This window comes from Oryza brachyantha, chromosome 2 (assembly GCF_000231095.2).
Source record: "Oryza brachyantha chromosome 2, ObraRS2, whole genome shotgun sequence".
In the NCBI taxonomy this organism is placed as follows: Eukaryota; Viridiplantae; Streptophyta; class Magnoliopsida; order Poales; family Poaceae; genus Oryza; species Oryza brachyantha.
Window position 1 is genome coordinate 1,736,799 of NC_023164.2, and position 15,653 is coordinate 1,752,451.

A 15,653-nucleotide genomic window follows, 5' to 3' on the forward strand; every position below is an offset into this window, starting at 1 on the left:
CCTAGAAAATCTTGCATGGTAAAACGGAGGGAGTAGATCTCATTCCGTGTTATTGTGTGCATATAGTGTATTTTGTGGCGTGCTTATCTATTAGGACATGGAAAACTCTTAATCTTTCCATTTCTTATCTGTTTCTTGTTACCTCTATCCTTAAATATAGAGAATTATGAAAATAAATTTGGCCAAGTACTCGTCTAGATCTATTGTAAAAATCCCTTTTGTTCTAGGATAGAGATACTTAAATGTAGGGGATTATAAAAATAAATCTGGATAAGTACTCATTTAGATCCATCCCTAAAATTCCTTCTAGGATAGAGGTAGTACCTATCATCTAAGTAAAAGTAGTTATGATTTTTTTTAAAAAAAATGGCAAGATGAATTAACATGTGAGACATCGCAGCATAATGTGTGGATTAAATTCGACTTGTACCTTTTACAACATTAATTAAACAAATATAATTATATACATTAATTATAGTGTAATTTGTTTCTTTTGTTATGAACTATAGAAACCAGTTTCTAATATGTATGTTTGTAAAGTGAAAAATCATATATATTATAGATATTTGTATGACGCGGCGGCGCCCATGCTCTTTGTTGACTAAATTACTTGGTCGCGACGCAAACGTAAACATTTCGTAATTGTTTCAGCTCAAGTTCACCTCCGAAATTTTGCCTTTGCCTTTGCCTTTTTCTGTCATGTTTCTTACTTCTCCGTGTCAAACATCACCACCCTGCTGTCCAAGGAAAGTTCACAACCCGTAGGGGTGATTACTTGACATATTAATAAATAAATATTAATTATTGAATCAAAATTTTATGTACTTATTTTTAGCTATTAAAAACAAAGGCTAGAAAATAATCTCCGATAAAAAAACCCTCTCAAAATCTACACTAATTTTATGCTTAAAAGTTTGGCCTTACAAATATATATACAGAAACGAAAAGGATAGTGCTAGTAGAAAATAATGGAAATTCCACGGAAAGAAATCCAAATATACATTCACAATTCATTCATTCATCCTGCGCCGCTGCCCCCTCTTTGTCATCCGCGCGCCGCCGTCTTCTCTGGCTCTGGCTCCGGTCGCCACCCTTTCCATCTCCAGCCTGCAGGTGAACATCTTCAACTTTTTAAATTTTTTTTTAGGGCCAACAGATCCCCGTTTAGAACCAGGGATCCACCGAGAACCGGGACGGAGAGCGTTCAGAACCAGTGATCCAAACAGGAACGGAGAGCGTTTTTTTTCCTAAATTCATGGCCATCTAAGGGCCTGTTTGGGAGAGCTTTTCCCGGTTACAGCTTTTCTCCAAAGCTCCCGGTTACAGCTTTTTTCCGACACTGCTTTTGCCAGAAGCTGCCCAAACGATCTATGACTTCTGAGAATCTATAGTTATATAGTTATAGATTCTGGAAAATAAACTAAGAATTCAGAATCGAAAGAAGCTGGGTAACAAACAGCTGTTTCTCAGAATCTAAAGCTTCCCAAACATGCTCTCGGTCCCGTCCCGTTGCCAATCCTGCTCTCGACACACACAGAAGGGGAGGCCCATGAAGAGTCCGGCCCAACGACGGAACGGAGGAGTGGTCGAGCCCCTCCTTTATAATGCGCCACCTCTCTCCTCTCCTCTCCCCTCCCCTCCCCAAAAGACGAAACCCTCCTCCACACATCGCCTCCGCTCCTCGCTCGAACCCCACCGCGTGCGGGACTCCGCTCTTTCCCCCCGATCCCGACGAATCGAATCGAGTCCGGGACGCCGATCTCGGATTCGACACCGCTGGTTTTCTCCTCTTTTTTTCCCACCCCGTAAGCCCCCCGGATCGATTCAGGTAAGTAACCAAACGAACGATGCTTTAGCTGCTTGATTTGTGTGCTCGATCTGGATTTGGGGCTGGCTCTAATGCGTCGCTCGCTCGCTCGCTCGATCTGGCCTGGCCTGGCCTGGCCCGGTCCTGGGGGGTGGAATCTTGGTTGGGTTGCTTCGGTAGCGGAAGCTGGGGGTTTTGATGCGGTGGGAGGATGTGATCTCGGCGGGTCCGTGAGGGGTTTGGTTGTGAGGTTACGTGTTTGTAGCTAGATGTGTGATTTTGGTTGCTGCGTCGAAAAAAGTTTAGATTTTTATTATTACTGCACTGCCGGGTTGACGATTTTGTTATTAGAGAGTTTGGTTCTCCTTGCTCCTCTTTGATAGAGCTATAGTTGTGGTGCTTGACGATGCTTTTGGGTGTCCTAGAGTTGTGCAGATCATCCAAATTTTGTGCTATATACTAATATGCACTTTGATGGCTGCGTTAGATTATTGTCCGTTTGTATGGCAAGGACAGTGGATGAACCTCAGGCCAACAAGTTTGGTCTGTTGGTTATTGAGTATTTTCTAGGCTCTTTGTTAGGAGGATTCCTTGGATTTACTACTCACGTGCAAAATTTACTGCATACTGAGCTTGATCTCAACATGTTAGGTCGGTTAAGTAAATTCTAGACTGTCACAAGTTTGCGTGTCCTTGTTTGAAGAAATAGTTGTGCATAATCTTGAACTATGGATGCTGCTTGTGGTATAGTCTTATGTGCAGCAGAAGCTGTAAATGTATTAGCATTTACTATATGGCCTTCAAACAGTATCAATGTTGATTCATTGTTAACCTGCTCTTTTTCCGCCTTTAATGCAGCCATGGCAGGAATGGCACCCGAAGGCTCCCAGTTTGATGCTAAGCACTATGACAACAAGATGCAGGAACTACTGTAAGCCATGTTTCTACACAACTTATAATCTTAGCCACTAATGGATGTATCATTTTTCCTTTTCTCCTTGCTATGCTTTATGGGTTTCATAAAATGTATCATATGATTACAAAATGCAGGCACCAAGGTGACAATGAGGAATTCTTCACTTCATATGATGAGGTTTTTGAGAGTTTTGATGACATGGGCCTCCAAGAGAACCTTCTCAGAGGCATCTATGCTTATGGTATGCCATTATTCTTGCTCCTTATCCGTTGTTTTAACAACATTTGTTTTTGTATTATAATAAATTGTGATATGTTGATGTGTAGGCTTTGAGAAGCCATCAGCCATTCAGCAAAGGGGGATTGTTCCCTTCTGTAAAGGGCTTGATGTGATTCAGCAAGCTCAATCTGGAACAGGAAAAACTGCTACCTTCTGTTCTGGAATCCTGCAGCAGCTTGACTATGGATTGGTGGAGTGCCAAGCCTTGGTCCTTGCTCCAACACGTGAGCTTGCCCAGCAAATTGAGAAGGTCATGCGTGCTCTTGGGGACTACTTAGGTGTCAAGGTGCATGCCTGTGTTGGTGGAACATCCGTTCGTGAGGACCAAAGGATTCTTGCTAGTGGTGTGCATGTTGTTGTTGGTACACCTGGACGTGTGTTTGATATGCTACGCCGTCAATCTCTCCGCCCGGACAACATTAAAATGTTTGTGCTGGATGAAGCTGATGAGATGCTCTCCCGTGGTTTCAAGGATCAGGTTTGCTTGACTGAATCATTGTTCTGCTATAATATAACCTCCCCAACATTATGTATGGTTGATACTTTTGCATTAGGTCTTGATCCTGTAGTTTTTGTGTTTGTGTTTAGAGTATTTTGAGCACCAAAATCACTATGTTTATCAAATTGTTTTCTCAGTGTGATAAGCTGTTGTTTATGTTACTCTTCTTGAGAAATCATAGGTGGTTACTGGTTTGTAGAGCTGGCAGTTCAAATTTATTTTTAATATACTCCAAACAATATATATCTATACATGTGATATCATTGGTTGTATACTGATAACAACTTGCCTTTTCATAATGAATAGTGTTGCCTGCTAATTCTTTAATATTTTTAGGTGCTTCATTGGCTAATATATATGTTAACACAACTATGATTGCATAATTATAATATGTGTTTGTGTGTTTGTGTTTCGAATGGTTGATGAGCTATGCTGGAAGTTGCATCTCATTTCTTCAAGCTGTAGTGTTGCATGGTCTGAATTTACATGTGGTTTTCCCTTTTCAGATCTATGATATCTTCCAGCTTCTTCCACCAAAGATACAGGTTGGAGTTTTCTCTGCTACCATGCCTCCTGAGGCCCTTGAGATCACCCGCAAGTTCATGAACAAGCCTGTGAGGATTCTTGTGAAGAGAGATGAACTTACTCTTGAGGGTATCAAGCAATTCTATGTCAATGTGGAGAAGGAAGATTGGAAGCTTGACACGCTCTGTGACCTGTATGAGACACTTGCCATCACCCAGAGTGTCATCTTTGTGAACACCCGCCGCAAAGTGGACTGGCTCACTGACAAGATGCGGAGCAGGGACCACACTGTCTCTGCCACACACGGAGACATGGACCAGAACACTAGGGATATCATCATGAGGGAGTTCCGATCTGGTTCTTCCCGTGTGCTTATCACTACTGATTTGCTTGCTCGTGGTATCGATGTCCAGCAAGTCTCACTTGTCATCAACTATGACCTTCCCACCCAGCCTGAGAACTACCTCCATCGCATTGGTCGTAGTGGTCGGTTTGGCAGGAAGGGAGTTGCCATCAACTTCGTCACCCGCGATGACGAGAGGATGCTGTTCGACATCCAGAGGTTCTACAACGTGACCGTTGAGGAACTGCCGGCCAACGTCGCTGACCTTCTCTAGATTATGTCTCATTAGGAATGTGGTAAGGTGCTGGATAAAAGCTTGTTTTTGTTTAATATGACCCAACTTTCTCGTTTGGGAGGAGTGCTAAGGTCGGGATCTATTTGAATTGTGGTTAAGGACGGCATCATGTATTTTTTTTTCCCTTTTCTTCCTTTTCGTATGCAACAATGCAACAATGTTTGGAAATTTTTGTAGCGGTTAGGCTGTGCATCCCGGGCTAGCTGGAAGAGGTACACTACTGGAATATTTACTTTGTTGTTTAAACTATGTTTGTCCTGTGTTACCAATCGGCTGCTGGTAGTTTAAATTTTTGTCATCCTGGACAATGAAATCCTTTGTGTTTGAAGGAAGACATCTCTAGATCGGTAGAAGACTAGAAGTAGAAATCTTGCTTATTAACTGGCGCTCTATTAACTGTTACTCTGGATGAAATCAGATGATATATTATTGTAGAACCAGCTGGCTGTGTTCTTATTACCTTTCTGGTCCAACACAGAGGAAATGCACGTTTATATAACTACTAGCAAAATACTCTGGTTTGCTATTGAATTATATTACAAAATATTATAAGATTTCTTTTATCAGCTATGCTCATATAACTTGTTTGAACCACCATTTTATAATATCAGAAAATACCGTGAGCTATTTTGCAAAAGAGCTCTCTACTGGAGAGTCTCTAAAGTAGTATAAATAAATTACCAAGCGAAAGAGATGGCGATTGATTTAAGATTTATTGTGCGTGCTATCCGATTCAGAGCCTCATCAGCAATTCAGCATCATCCTCTCCTTTGGGCATTGTCCTCTCTGGAGTGATAGAGCTTGGGCATCTTATTCCTCCACTTGCTGCACAAAAGAGCTCTCTTTGAAAGTGACACTTGAGATCAACTTCTGTGCCTGTCCAATGTGCCACTACTCTTGTGGTACTATTAGCAAGTTACTTGCATTTGCATTTACGGTTTCTGCCCTAGATTCCAAAACAAACAAATCTGGAAGTATGAGTAGTTTGATATTCCGAATTTAGATAGTGATAACTGATGAGTGAGATCTGCGATTAAAAAACTTCTAACTCGAGGGAGGTCAACTTTAATTTCCTTTGTTTGGTAGTCCAGTAATACTACCTTCGTCCCTAAATATTTAACGTCGTTGACTTTTTTATATGCGTTTGACTATTTGTTTTATTTATTTTTTTGTCAAATATGTAAAACTATATATATATATATATGCATAAAAGTATATTTAACAATAAATGAAATGATATAAAAAATAATTAATAATTATGTAGATTTTTTTAATAAGACGAGTAGTCAAACGTGTATAAAAAGTCAACGACGTTAAACATTTAGAGACGGGGGAGTATATTCCATTTTTGTGCATATACTTGGATATGATGTGATATTATAATTTAGTTTGCCGCTAGCGAAAGGTTATACAAAAATCTTCCAACTCTAAAAGGCCGAACCATTAAGGGTCAGTTTCAACTCAACCTATTTGATGTTCCCTAATTTCCGAAGTAGAGCCGGTTATTAATGTAACTAGTAATGTAAAAGAGATTACAACCTTGTTCTCACGAGAAATAGCAACAAAACAATCTATATTAAACTAGAACAAAGAGGCTCAACATCTTGATACTGTATGAGATGCAAGCATACGAGCATCTATAGTGTTGACCAACTCCGACTCGTGTAAACGAAAGCTTTAAGATGAAGCCTAAAAAGAGGCGAACATACGTTTACATTAGGGCTTTGATGCTCCAATTTTGAACTTGAAATATCTAACTTATCTATATTATTTTGAGAAATCAAGATTTTCTAGTATTTATTCGTTCTAGTAAATGATATTATGGTTTAATTTGTGTAACTAGAGAAATATTCGAGTAATAAAGCCTTTTATGTTAAATGTTATAAACATGAGATCACCCTTATGAAGAAGAAACGGGGAAATAGTGGGGTTCAATCTAGTTGTTGCAATCATAGTTTTATACTAGATCTTTTAAACCCACGTTTACATGTTGGACCAAACGGACCTTCTTATTTTTATTTTGGACCTCTTTCCTCTTTTTGGTAAATACATAATGTCATCATGATATCCTTGTTGATTACACCTAGATCTTCACCGCTATCCTAACATTGATGGTGAGATAAGGACAAGAATGAAGATGGGATTGAAGTAAGCTATAAAAGAAGGAGAAGAAGAAAGGACAATAGATGCACAATAGAAGTACTTTCTTGGTTTTTAATGTGTGACCTCATTGACCTTTTGTTCCCTATTAGACCTTATTTATTTTTTGTTCCATGTTTGGTTATTTGTCTTATTCCTCAAAAATACATATTTATCATTTATTTTCATGTGATTTATTTTATCAATAAAGAAACAATAAGTATAACTTATATTTTTGTCGTTTCCAAAAAAGATTGTCAACAGCATGAATGATTAATTATAAAACCAAAAGTCAAGACCATCAAACATAAAAAAGAATTTAGAGGGAGGTATGGCTAACACATTAGACATAAAATCTGATAAGATAAGGGGTCATACTGAATTGTTGTTGGTTAGAAAGAAAACGTAGGCCCTGTTTGGGGCTTTCTAGTAGCCGCAACTTTTCATAGAATCTCCAAAAATTAGAAGCTCTCTTGAGAATACGAGAAAGTGACTTCTCATCAGCTGCTTGTTATAATCGGCTTTTGAGAATATGAGAAGCTGGCCAGCTGCTTGTTATAATCATTATCTCTTCCAAACATACCCGTATACTGGTACCACACGGTGCTACGAGGCCCAACTAACATCCCCTCTCTTAAGCCCCAAATGGGCCATGAAACCGGCCCACGGCCAACATCCATTCTTGCAGGAGGGGGCAAGGGGAGCGAAACGAAACCTCCGGCCGCAAGCGAACCGGAGATCCCCTTTCCCTTCTCTGCTCCTCGACTCCACCACCACCACCGCCTCCACACCAAGCGGCGGCGGCGGATTTCTCGCTCGCTCGCGCCCCCGAACCCTAGCTCGCCTCGCCGGAGAATCGGTAGTGGACATGTCGCCGCCCGAGAACCCCAACGGCGCGGGCCCCGCGGCGCCGTCGGACCCCGCGCAGCCGCAGCCACCGGCGGCGAAGTCCAAGGGGAAGAAGAAGGAAGACAGGAAGGACGACGATCTGGTGAGTGGCCCCGACCCCGCCGCGTGCATCCGTCCATCTATCTATATCTCGGCCGATTGGGGGGAATCGAGATTTGGGACCTCGGTTTGGTCGGCTTGATTCGATCTGTGCCCCTGATGTGTTGCTCGGTGGGTTGGCAGTCGGAGGAGGATTTGGCGCTCAAGGAGCAGCTCGAGCTCTACGTCGTTCGGGCGCAGGACGCGGATCCCGGCGTACAGAAACTCGCGCTTGAGAGCATGAGGTACTACTATTTTGCTCGCTGAAACTAACCGATTTGTTTTGAGGTTGTGTTGCTTCCTGAGTTACCTAGGTTTGTGGATCTTCTGCTAACTTTTCAAGGTTTAAATTTGTGTGCTCCGTATAAATTTGGTGAATGCCGTATTGCCGTGGTTCACAGGGTTTAGTTTTGATCCATCTTAGTTAAATTCATGTGACTTAAGTGTAGTGGAAAACTGCTGCTACTGTAATTTTTGCAAAACCAAATTTTGTTGTTGAAACTCCCTCTGCTGCCACTGAAATATTGATCCCTAAAAGGCAGGAGATTCGTTCCGCCACAAGCTCAATGACTTCTGTTCCAAAGCCACTGAAATTCCTCCGGCCACACTATGGAACACTCAAGTCTTACTTTGAAACCATGGCAACATCTGATTTGAGGGTATGTTGTCTGTTGATATTCATGTTGTGCAGTCGTTTAGCTTTCTCTTTTTCCCAGTGATGAATGCTCATATTACTCCTTTACTATTCCCAGAGGTACATGGCCGACATATTGTCAGTGTTAGCTTTGACAATGTCTGCTGAAGGAGAAAGGGTATGTTCCTGCCACAATAAATCCTTTCATATATATTCTGGAAATATTTCTTCGTTTGAAATCGCTGTTGAGGCAGCCCTCTAATGTTTACTCTTCTATTGCTTGTTCAGGAGAGCCTGAAGTACCGCTTATTGGGCTCTGAAGGTGATATCGGTTCATGGGGTCACGAATATGTAAGGTAAGAGTAGGCCTTTATAGTCTGCCTTCTAAAGTGATATGATAAGCTTGTGCCATTATTCTTAATTATCATTTCTTTTGTGTTAGTTAGCTGCAACTTGCATTTTCTATAATGAACTATCGCTTCCTACCCCACTCCAATTTGAAAAGTCTTTGTGTTGTAATTCTTTACTAGTATTCCTTCTCTGGATTATTAACTAGTATTCCTTCTCTATTCCTTCTGCCACGATGTTAATTCACGTGTATTTGTAGCATCATGGGACAAAACTAACTTTATATAGGCTTAGGATTACTGTATTGAGTTACTTATACCATCATGTGATTATACAGTTTCCTTTACGATTAGGAATATTGGTATGAATCAGTATGTCAGAACTCATGGGGTTGGAGTTGGACCAGTGCAACCTTTTAATTGATGTCGTTGACATCTTATTTTGCAGCGACCTATCCCTTGATTTATCTCCAAATTGCCAGAAATTCAGCTATATTTCATACTTTAGTAGCTTACTGAAACTCAATTTATTATCCCAATAATGATGGGTGGTCTTTCACTGTTCTGATATCTGATGTATTTTTTGGATTTTTATTACATATTTGGGTTCTACTAATGAAATATCTATCTCTTGTACAGAAATTTGGCAGGTGAGATTGCACAAGAATTCCAAAAGCGTCAGGTTGGTCTTGCTTTCATGTTAATGGAAGATCTGAATTTTTCATATTATTTTTTCTCAAAATTTATGAAGAACATTTACCTCGTATTTATCGTTCCTTCATGCTACTGTTTGACTTGATTTTAAAGTTGTGATAAAATGTCTTTTTGTTATTTGTGGGCCTAATTCACTACCCCATACTGTGATCCTTTACTGATTCCGGCCATTTCAATAGCTATGTATTTTTTTTCCGTTTTGTTTGGGGTTAAAGCTGGTAGACATTTGAATAGCATTCTTGGAAACTTGCATTGATGATTGTTGGTTAACTGAAATAACTTATGAGGTTGCCATGTTAGGAAACTCTGCCTTTTGTTCCTTTTTGTCCCCTATTTTATTCTCTCGCCATGCATACTACCATTTTAGTTCCGTGATGCCTGTACCAACCAGAACATTTCTTTAAATGTTTATTTGTGTGGTTCAAGCTTCTGATTTTATTCAATAACTAAATGTTTCACAGGATGATGACATGCCAATTGATGCCCTTATGGAACTAGTGCAGCAAATTGTTTCATTTCATATGAAGGTTGGTTCTGATTAAGATTTTTTGGTTTTTAATTATATTTATTTGTTCTGTAATAATGTTGTGATAATTGTAACTCATCTATGTAAATGTTTTGTCATTTCATAGCTGTAGCAGTTGTTATTATTTAACACTAGCATATTACCCACGTGTTGCAACGGGATTTTCTTAAAAAATATCATTAGCATGTTATGAAAGTAATAAAAGTGGTTTGGTATATAGGTCTCAGTTATTTTTCCTTTCAAAAAATAGGAGGGAGTTAGTGGTGGGGTAGGTGGCAGATTCACCACCCACCATCACCACTACTCCTTTTACCACCCACCATCACCACTACTCCTTTTTATAGGAGTATAGATAATCAATGCATTAATGACAACTATTATTTGTAATGCAGCATAATGCTGAACCTGAAGCAGTTGATCTTCTGATGGAGGTATTTTCAAGCAGTGTACTAGTTAACTCGAATTTTATTGCCATAATTTGTTTACTTGGCTATTCTGATGCATGACATGTCATCTCCTTTGAAGGTTGAAGATCTTGATTTGCTAGTTGAGCATGTTGATTCTACGAACTACAAAAGAACTTGCTTGTACCTTACAAGTTCCTCTAAGTACGTAAACATATATTTGTCTTGTTTCCCCCCTAATGTATGCGTCTCTTTTTCCATGTGTTATATACTTTTTAATGTTGTAGATCTTATGGTCCTAGTCTGGAATGATTGACTTGAAATAGTCGGACTTCGAAGTTTTCTAAACCATGTTAAATTTCTCTGGAATCAAACTAATAGGTGTATCTTCTCTGAATGTAAAACCACAGATACCTCCCTGCTCCCGATGACATGTTGGCACTTGACATTGCTTATACCATTTACATGAAGTTTGAGGATTTTACAAGTGCTTTGCGGATTGCTCTGCTCCTTGATAACAAGGTAAGCGCATGCTTGCAATGCTGTACTCCTTTGTTGATGACTGAATTTGAACTGACATACATCTGCATGTTTTCTAGTCGATGCAGTATGTGAAGCAGGTGTACACAGCAACTGACGATATTCAGCTCAAAAAGCAGTTCTCATTCATCATTGCACGCAATGTATGTATCTCTCACGCTCCATCTACCTTGGTTACTCTTTGCATTTTAGGCTAAAAATAACTAGCCCCTTAAATTTGACCCATGAGTTGCTCTTCTGAAGGGTTTGGCCATGGAGATTGATGATGAGATAGCTGCTGATGACAATGACAAGGAGTGTTTGCAAGAGATTGTTAATAATACTAAGCTGAGTGAGGGTTACCTGACCCTTGCTCGAGATATTGAAGTCATGGAACCAAAATCTCCAGAGGATATATACAAGGTCATCTATATTTTATATCCATGTTCCATATTTATTGAGGTTTTTTTCGTTATAATAATTAATGGTCATATTTTATAATCTACAGGTCCATTTAATTGATGGGCGTGGTGCCAGCTCCAGTCTTGATTCTGCACGACAAAATTTAGCTGCGACATTTGTCAATGCATTCGTAAATGCTGGGTTTGGCCAGGTTAGCTTTACAATCAATCTGTTACATTTAGTCCTTTCTGAGGAATGAGTGAATCGCAAGACCATATCTTCTATGCAGGATAAGCTGATGACCGCTCCATCTGATTCATCCAGTAGTGGATCTTCTGGAAACTGGTTATTCAAGAACAAGGAACATGGGAAAGCCAGCGCAGCAGCTAGCCTGGTAAGTTACATTCTTATTTATATTTGAGAAAGCCATAGGCAAGTGATTGATTAGACCTGGTTCTTTACTGGTCAACATTAATAAGGAAAGTATTGTTTCACATTTTCAGGGAATGATTCTGTTGTGGGATACTGATTCTGGACTTGCTCAGCTTGATAAGTACTTACATAGTAATGACTCTCATGTTGTTGCTGGAGCTTTGCTTGGTATTGGCATTGTCACATGTGGTGTGAAGAATGATTGTGACCCAGTATGTGCTACACTGTCTAAGCTCCCCAACCTCAATCTGATAGATTAATATTGCAAATACTTTCTTTTAATACCCTAAATGTGCTGCCAGGCACTTGCCATTCTCATGGAGTACATCAACAAGGATGACACAAATATACGGATTGGGGCAATCTTGGGTCTTGGTATTGCATATGCTGGTTCTCAGAAAGAGGAGGTGGGAATTAAGACTTGATAATCTGTGCTTTACTAAAATATTTTCTATATGCTCCGCATAACATGGTTTCTGAAATTTCAGCTTAAAACTTATCTATCAACTGTGTTGGGGGACTCCCAATCAACTCTTGAGGTCCTTATCTTCTCAGCAATCGCTCTGGGATTGGTGTTTGTTGGTTCTTGCAATGAAGAGATTGCTCAGTCTATCATATTTACCTTGATGGAGCGAAGTGAGACTGAGCTGGCGGAACCCATTATACGCCTGCTTCCTGTAGCGCTTGGTCTTCTGTATCTTGGAAAGCAGGTACTTTTGAGCAACCCGTGGAGGATCTTCTTAACACATTTTTTTTGTGTTATGTTACCATTGACTGACAAACTCCACTATTCCCTGCATTTATGCATTTTATGCATTTGAAATAGTCTATGCTATTGCCTCCTCCCTTTATTTTATTTTTCTAAGCAAGTGCTTATTTATGTGGTTTGTATCAAGCACCTTACCTGTTGTAAATGCCATGTCATGGTTCCGATATGATATCTGATCTTTCTCATTGTAATGTCAGTATTGTTTCTATATTGGATTGCTTCTCTTCCAAATGTACTGTTTGCATATATCTGTAGCTGCCCTTTTTCTAATTGTAGTTTATGCACATATGTACCATTGCACCTACCCCTTTTAGATAATCCAGGAGATGTGTATAACTTCTTGTTGCACAATTTCCATTTCAGGAAAGTGTAGAGGCTACAGCTGAGGTTTCTAAAACATTTGATGAGAAGATAAGAAAGTACTGTGATGTAACACTTATGTCACTAGCATATGCTGGAACAGGAAATGTGCTTAAGGTACTTTCATGTTTAATGCTGAGAGATTCTTGTGGCTTCAAGCTCATGCAAATTTTGAGGTTTTAATAATGCTTTCAAATTTTATATACAGGTTCAGAAGCTCCTTGGGATTTGCTCACAGCATCTTGAGAAAGGTGAAACCCACCAAGGGCCAGCTGTCCTTGGAATTGCACTTATTGCCATGGCGGAAGAATTAGGAGCTGAGATGGCTGTACGGTCACTTGAGCGTCTTCTACAGTATGGAGAGCAGAATATCAGACGGGCAGTTCCTCTTGCTCTTGGCATACTCTGCATATCTAATCCGAAGGTACTCAATATTTGACTGACACTAAGTTTTGTGAATTGTCATGATCTAATTTGTATTGCCTTGATGATTGAGTGGGAAAAAAACAGAGCATGCAGAATCTGATCTCTATTTGAATAAACGTGTTATCAACTAAAATAGAAGAGTTTCATGTTTGAAATAAATGTTAAAAAAAAGGAGTTATGCTCAAATCCTCAACTTAATAGCTAGTACATTGGAACAATGTTAGGCCTGGGTATAGTAATTTATGAAACAATATTCTATCTGTGAGTCTGACTTGTGTACAATGAAAATGTTTCTGTAACAGGGCCATTTTACTGGAACTATTACTTGAAAGTGCTGAACTTTGATGTTCCAGTCTTTTGATGTTCAAAGCGTTCTAGTATTAGATTTCTTACTCAAACAACTTCATTAGCTATTTATTTCAATCCTTACTGGTTTGCAAGGAAAGGATATTACCATGTTTAGTTTGTTTTATGGTCCAATGTACATCCATTGGTGCTATAATATAGTATAGCAATTTATGCGCCACCTGACCTTGTGACTACTCTACTTACATTTTTATTGTCTGCCATCTCAGGTAAATGTTATGGACACACTTAGCAGACTTAGTCATGATGCGGATGCTGATGTGTCAATGGTTTGTATTCATAACTTTTTAACCCAATATCATTAGACCATATATATTTTGTTCTAATTGTCATCTTACATTTTACACTTGGATCAAACTGCTCTAGGCTGCAATCATTTCATTGGGTTTGATTGGTGCTGGTACAAACAATGCTAGAATAGCTGGTATGCTTCGCAATCTTTCAAGTTACTATTACAAAGAAGCTGCGCATCTGTTCTGTGTAAGTTAATAAATTCTCAATGATCCTTTTAAAACCTGCACTCCATTCTGTTGTGCCAGGTTGCATATAAATGCATATATATTGATAAAATATTGCATGTATCAGGTAAGAATTGCTCAAGGACTTGTTCACCTTGGGAAGGGGCTGTTGACTCTATCTCCATACCATTCTGACCGGTTTCTTCTTTCGCCGTGAGTATAATAACTATCTTCAGTGCAGTGGATTTACGCCTTTTTGTTGTATTCAACATTAACCCTTTGATTTTTTTTTTAGGATGGCACTTGGAGGGCTTGTCACTGTATTGCATGCTTGCCTTGATATGAAATCCACCATTCTGGGGAAATACCACTACATTCTTTACATTATTGTCTTGGCGATGCAGGTTTGGTCCATGAGTCAACTGGCAATTTTTTTGCTAGTGCAAACAACTATTTGGTACTAAGCTTGCATTCTCTTTCATATATACAGCCTAGAATGCTTTTAACGGTGGATGAGGATCTGAAGCCCCTTTCTGTTCCAGTACGGGTTGGGCAAGCTGTTGATGTAGTTGGTCAGGCTGGAAGGCCCAAGACGATTACCGGCTTCCAGACACATTCCACACCGGTGTTGCTTGCAGCAGGAGAGCGAGCGGAGTTAGCGACGGAAAAGTACGGGAGTATAACTAAGAATATATTCTATTCTACACGATTTCTACAAGTTTCCCCATGGAGGCTAAAATCTACTCTCCGTGTTGCATTTTGCAGATACATTCCACTCACATCGGTATTGGAGGGCTTTGTAATTCTGAAGAAGAATCCAGATTACCACGAGGAGTGAGGGGCATTCTAGCCTCTTGATACAATGCTGATTTTAGGGGGCTCATCGGCAATGGCACAAGGCAAATGATCTTTGTTATTCAGCTCATGCTCTTGGATTTCGTCCTGCTCGACTCTTCCGGGTGTTAATTGGATTAGACTTTGTATCTGAAGTCTTGAGCGTTGGAGCTCCCAGAAATCCTTTTTGGTTGTGCAATGACTGACATACCACTTTGTACCCAAACAGGGGCATGTAGGAGTTGAACTGCTTCCTTTTTTACCTCCAGTTTATTCATTTGTATGTAGTAAAGTATGTAGGGAAATTCGAGGTTACTGTCGTGGAGGTGATAAGAGTCTGAGATACTCTATAGCAAATCATTTAGATTTGAATTCGTAAGTGCCATCGCAATTTTTTATTCTCCTAAATTCTTGTTCATTTATCACATAATTTACTCCCTTCGTTCCCAAAAAAAAAAAACCAACTTTTTAGTTTCTGTGTTAGTATTTGACCATCTGTTTTAGGTCAGATTTGGAGGACTGAGGAACGAGCAAGGCCGGTACTCCATCTCCATGGGGATAATTGTTTGATTTTTGATGATAAAAGATAAATGATATATTTATAAAAAAATAATTTGCAGATAATTTTTTCATGTACATATAATCTGAAAGGCAAGGCTAAAAAATAAATTT

The 15,653-nt window shown here is 39.6% G+C and overlaps 2 protein-coding genes across 3 annotated transcripts; both read left to right on the plus strand.

The window, feature by feature from the left end:
* The first annotated feature begins 1,637 nt into the window (after nucleotides 1-1,637).
* LOC102709429 (eukaryotic initiation factor 4A-3) lies at nucleotides 1,638-4,929 on the plus strand. Of its 2 annotated transcripts, XM_006646815.3 has the most exons (5): nucleotides 1,638-1,828; nucleotides 2,666-2,738; nucleotides 2,858-2,964; nucleotides 3,050-3,480; nucleotides 4,008-4,929. In XM_006646815.3, exons 2-5 carry the CDS (start codon nucleotides 2,668-2,670, stop codon nucleotides 4,641-4,643), a joined length of 1,245 nt encoding a protein of 414 aa, XP_006646878.1. In that variant the 5' UTR covers nucleotides 1,638-1,828; nucleotides 2,666-2,667; the 3' UTR covers nucleotides 4,644-4,929. The 2 variants fall into 2 exon arrangements, with proteins under 2 accessions (XP_006646878.1, XP_006646879.1); XM_006646816.1 differs by lacking the exon at nucleotides 1,638-1,828 and having other exon boundaries at nucleotides 2,663-2,738.
* Nucleotides 4,930-7,525: 2,596 nt separating this feature from the next.
* Nucleotides 7,526-15,372, plus strand: LOC102704491 (26S proteasome non-ATPase regulatory subunit 2 homolog A-like). Its single transcript, XM_006648240.3, has 25 exons — nucleotides 7,526-7,794; nucleotides 7,935-8,035; nucleotides 8,329-8,449; nucleotides 8,543-8,602; nucleotides 8,713-8,780; nucleotides 9,411-9,453; nucleotides 9,947-10,012; nucleotides 10,404-10,442; nucleotides 10,537-10,619; nucleotides 10,826-10,937; nucleotides 11,015-11,098; nucleotides 11,199-11,357; nucleotides 11,443-11,547; nucleotides 11,626-11,730; nucleotides 11,840-11,980; nucleotides 12,071-12,175; nucleotides 12,257-12,478; nucleotides 12,901-13,014; nucleotides 13,106-13,321; nucleotides 13,899-13,958; nucleotides 14,056-14,169; nucleotides 14,275-14,360; nucleotides 14,443-14,551; nucleotides 14,638-14,816; nucleotides 14,913-15,372. The coding sequence occupies exons 1-25, from the start codon at nucleotides 7,672-7,674 to the stop codon at nucleotides 14,983-14,985; spliced, it is 2,688 nt and encodes an 895-aa protein (XP_006648303.1). The 5' UTR covers nucleotides 7,526-7,671; the 3' UTR covers nucleotides 14,986-15,372.
* Nucleotides 15,373-15,653: the final 281 nt, after the last annotated feature.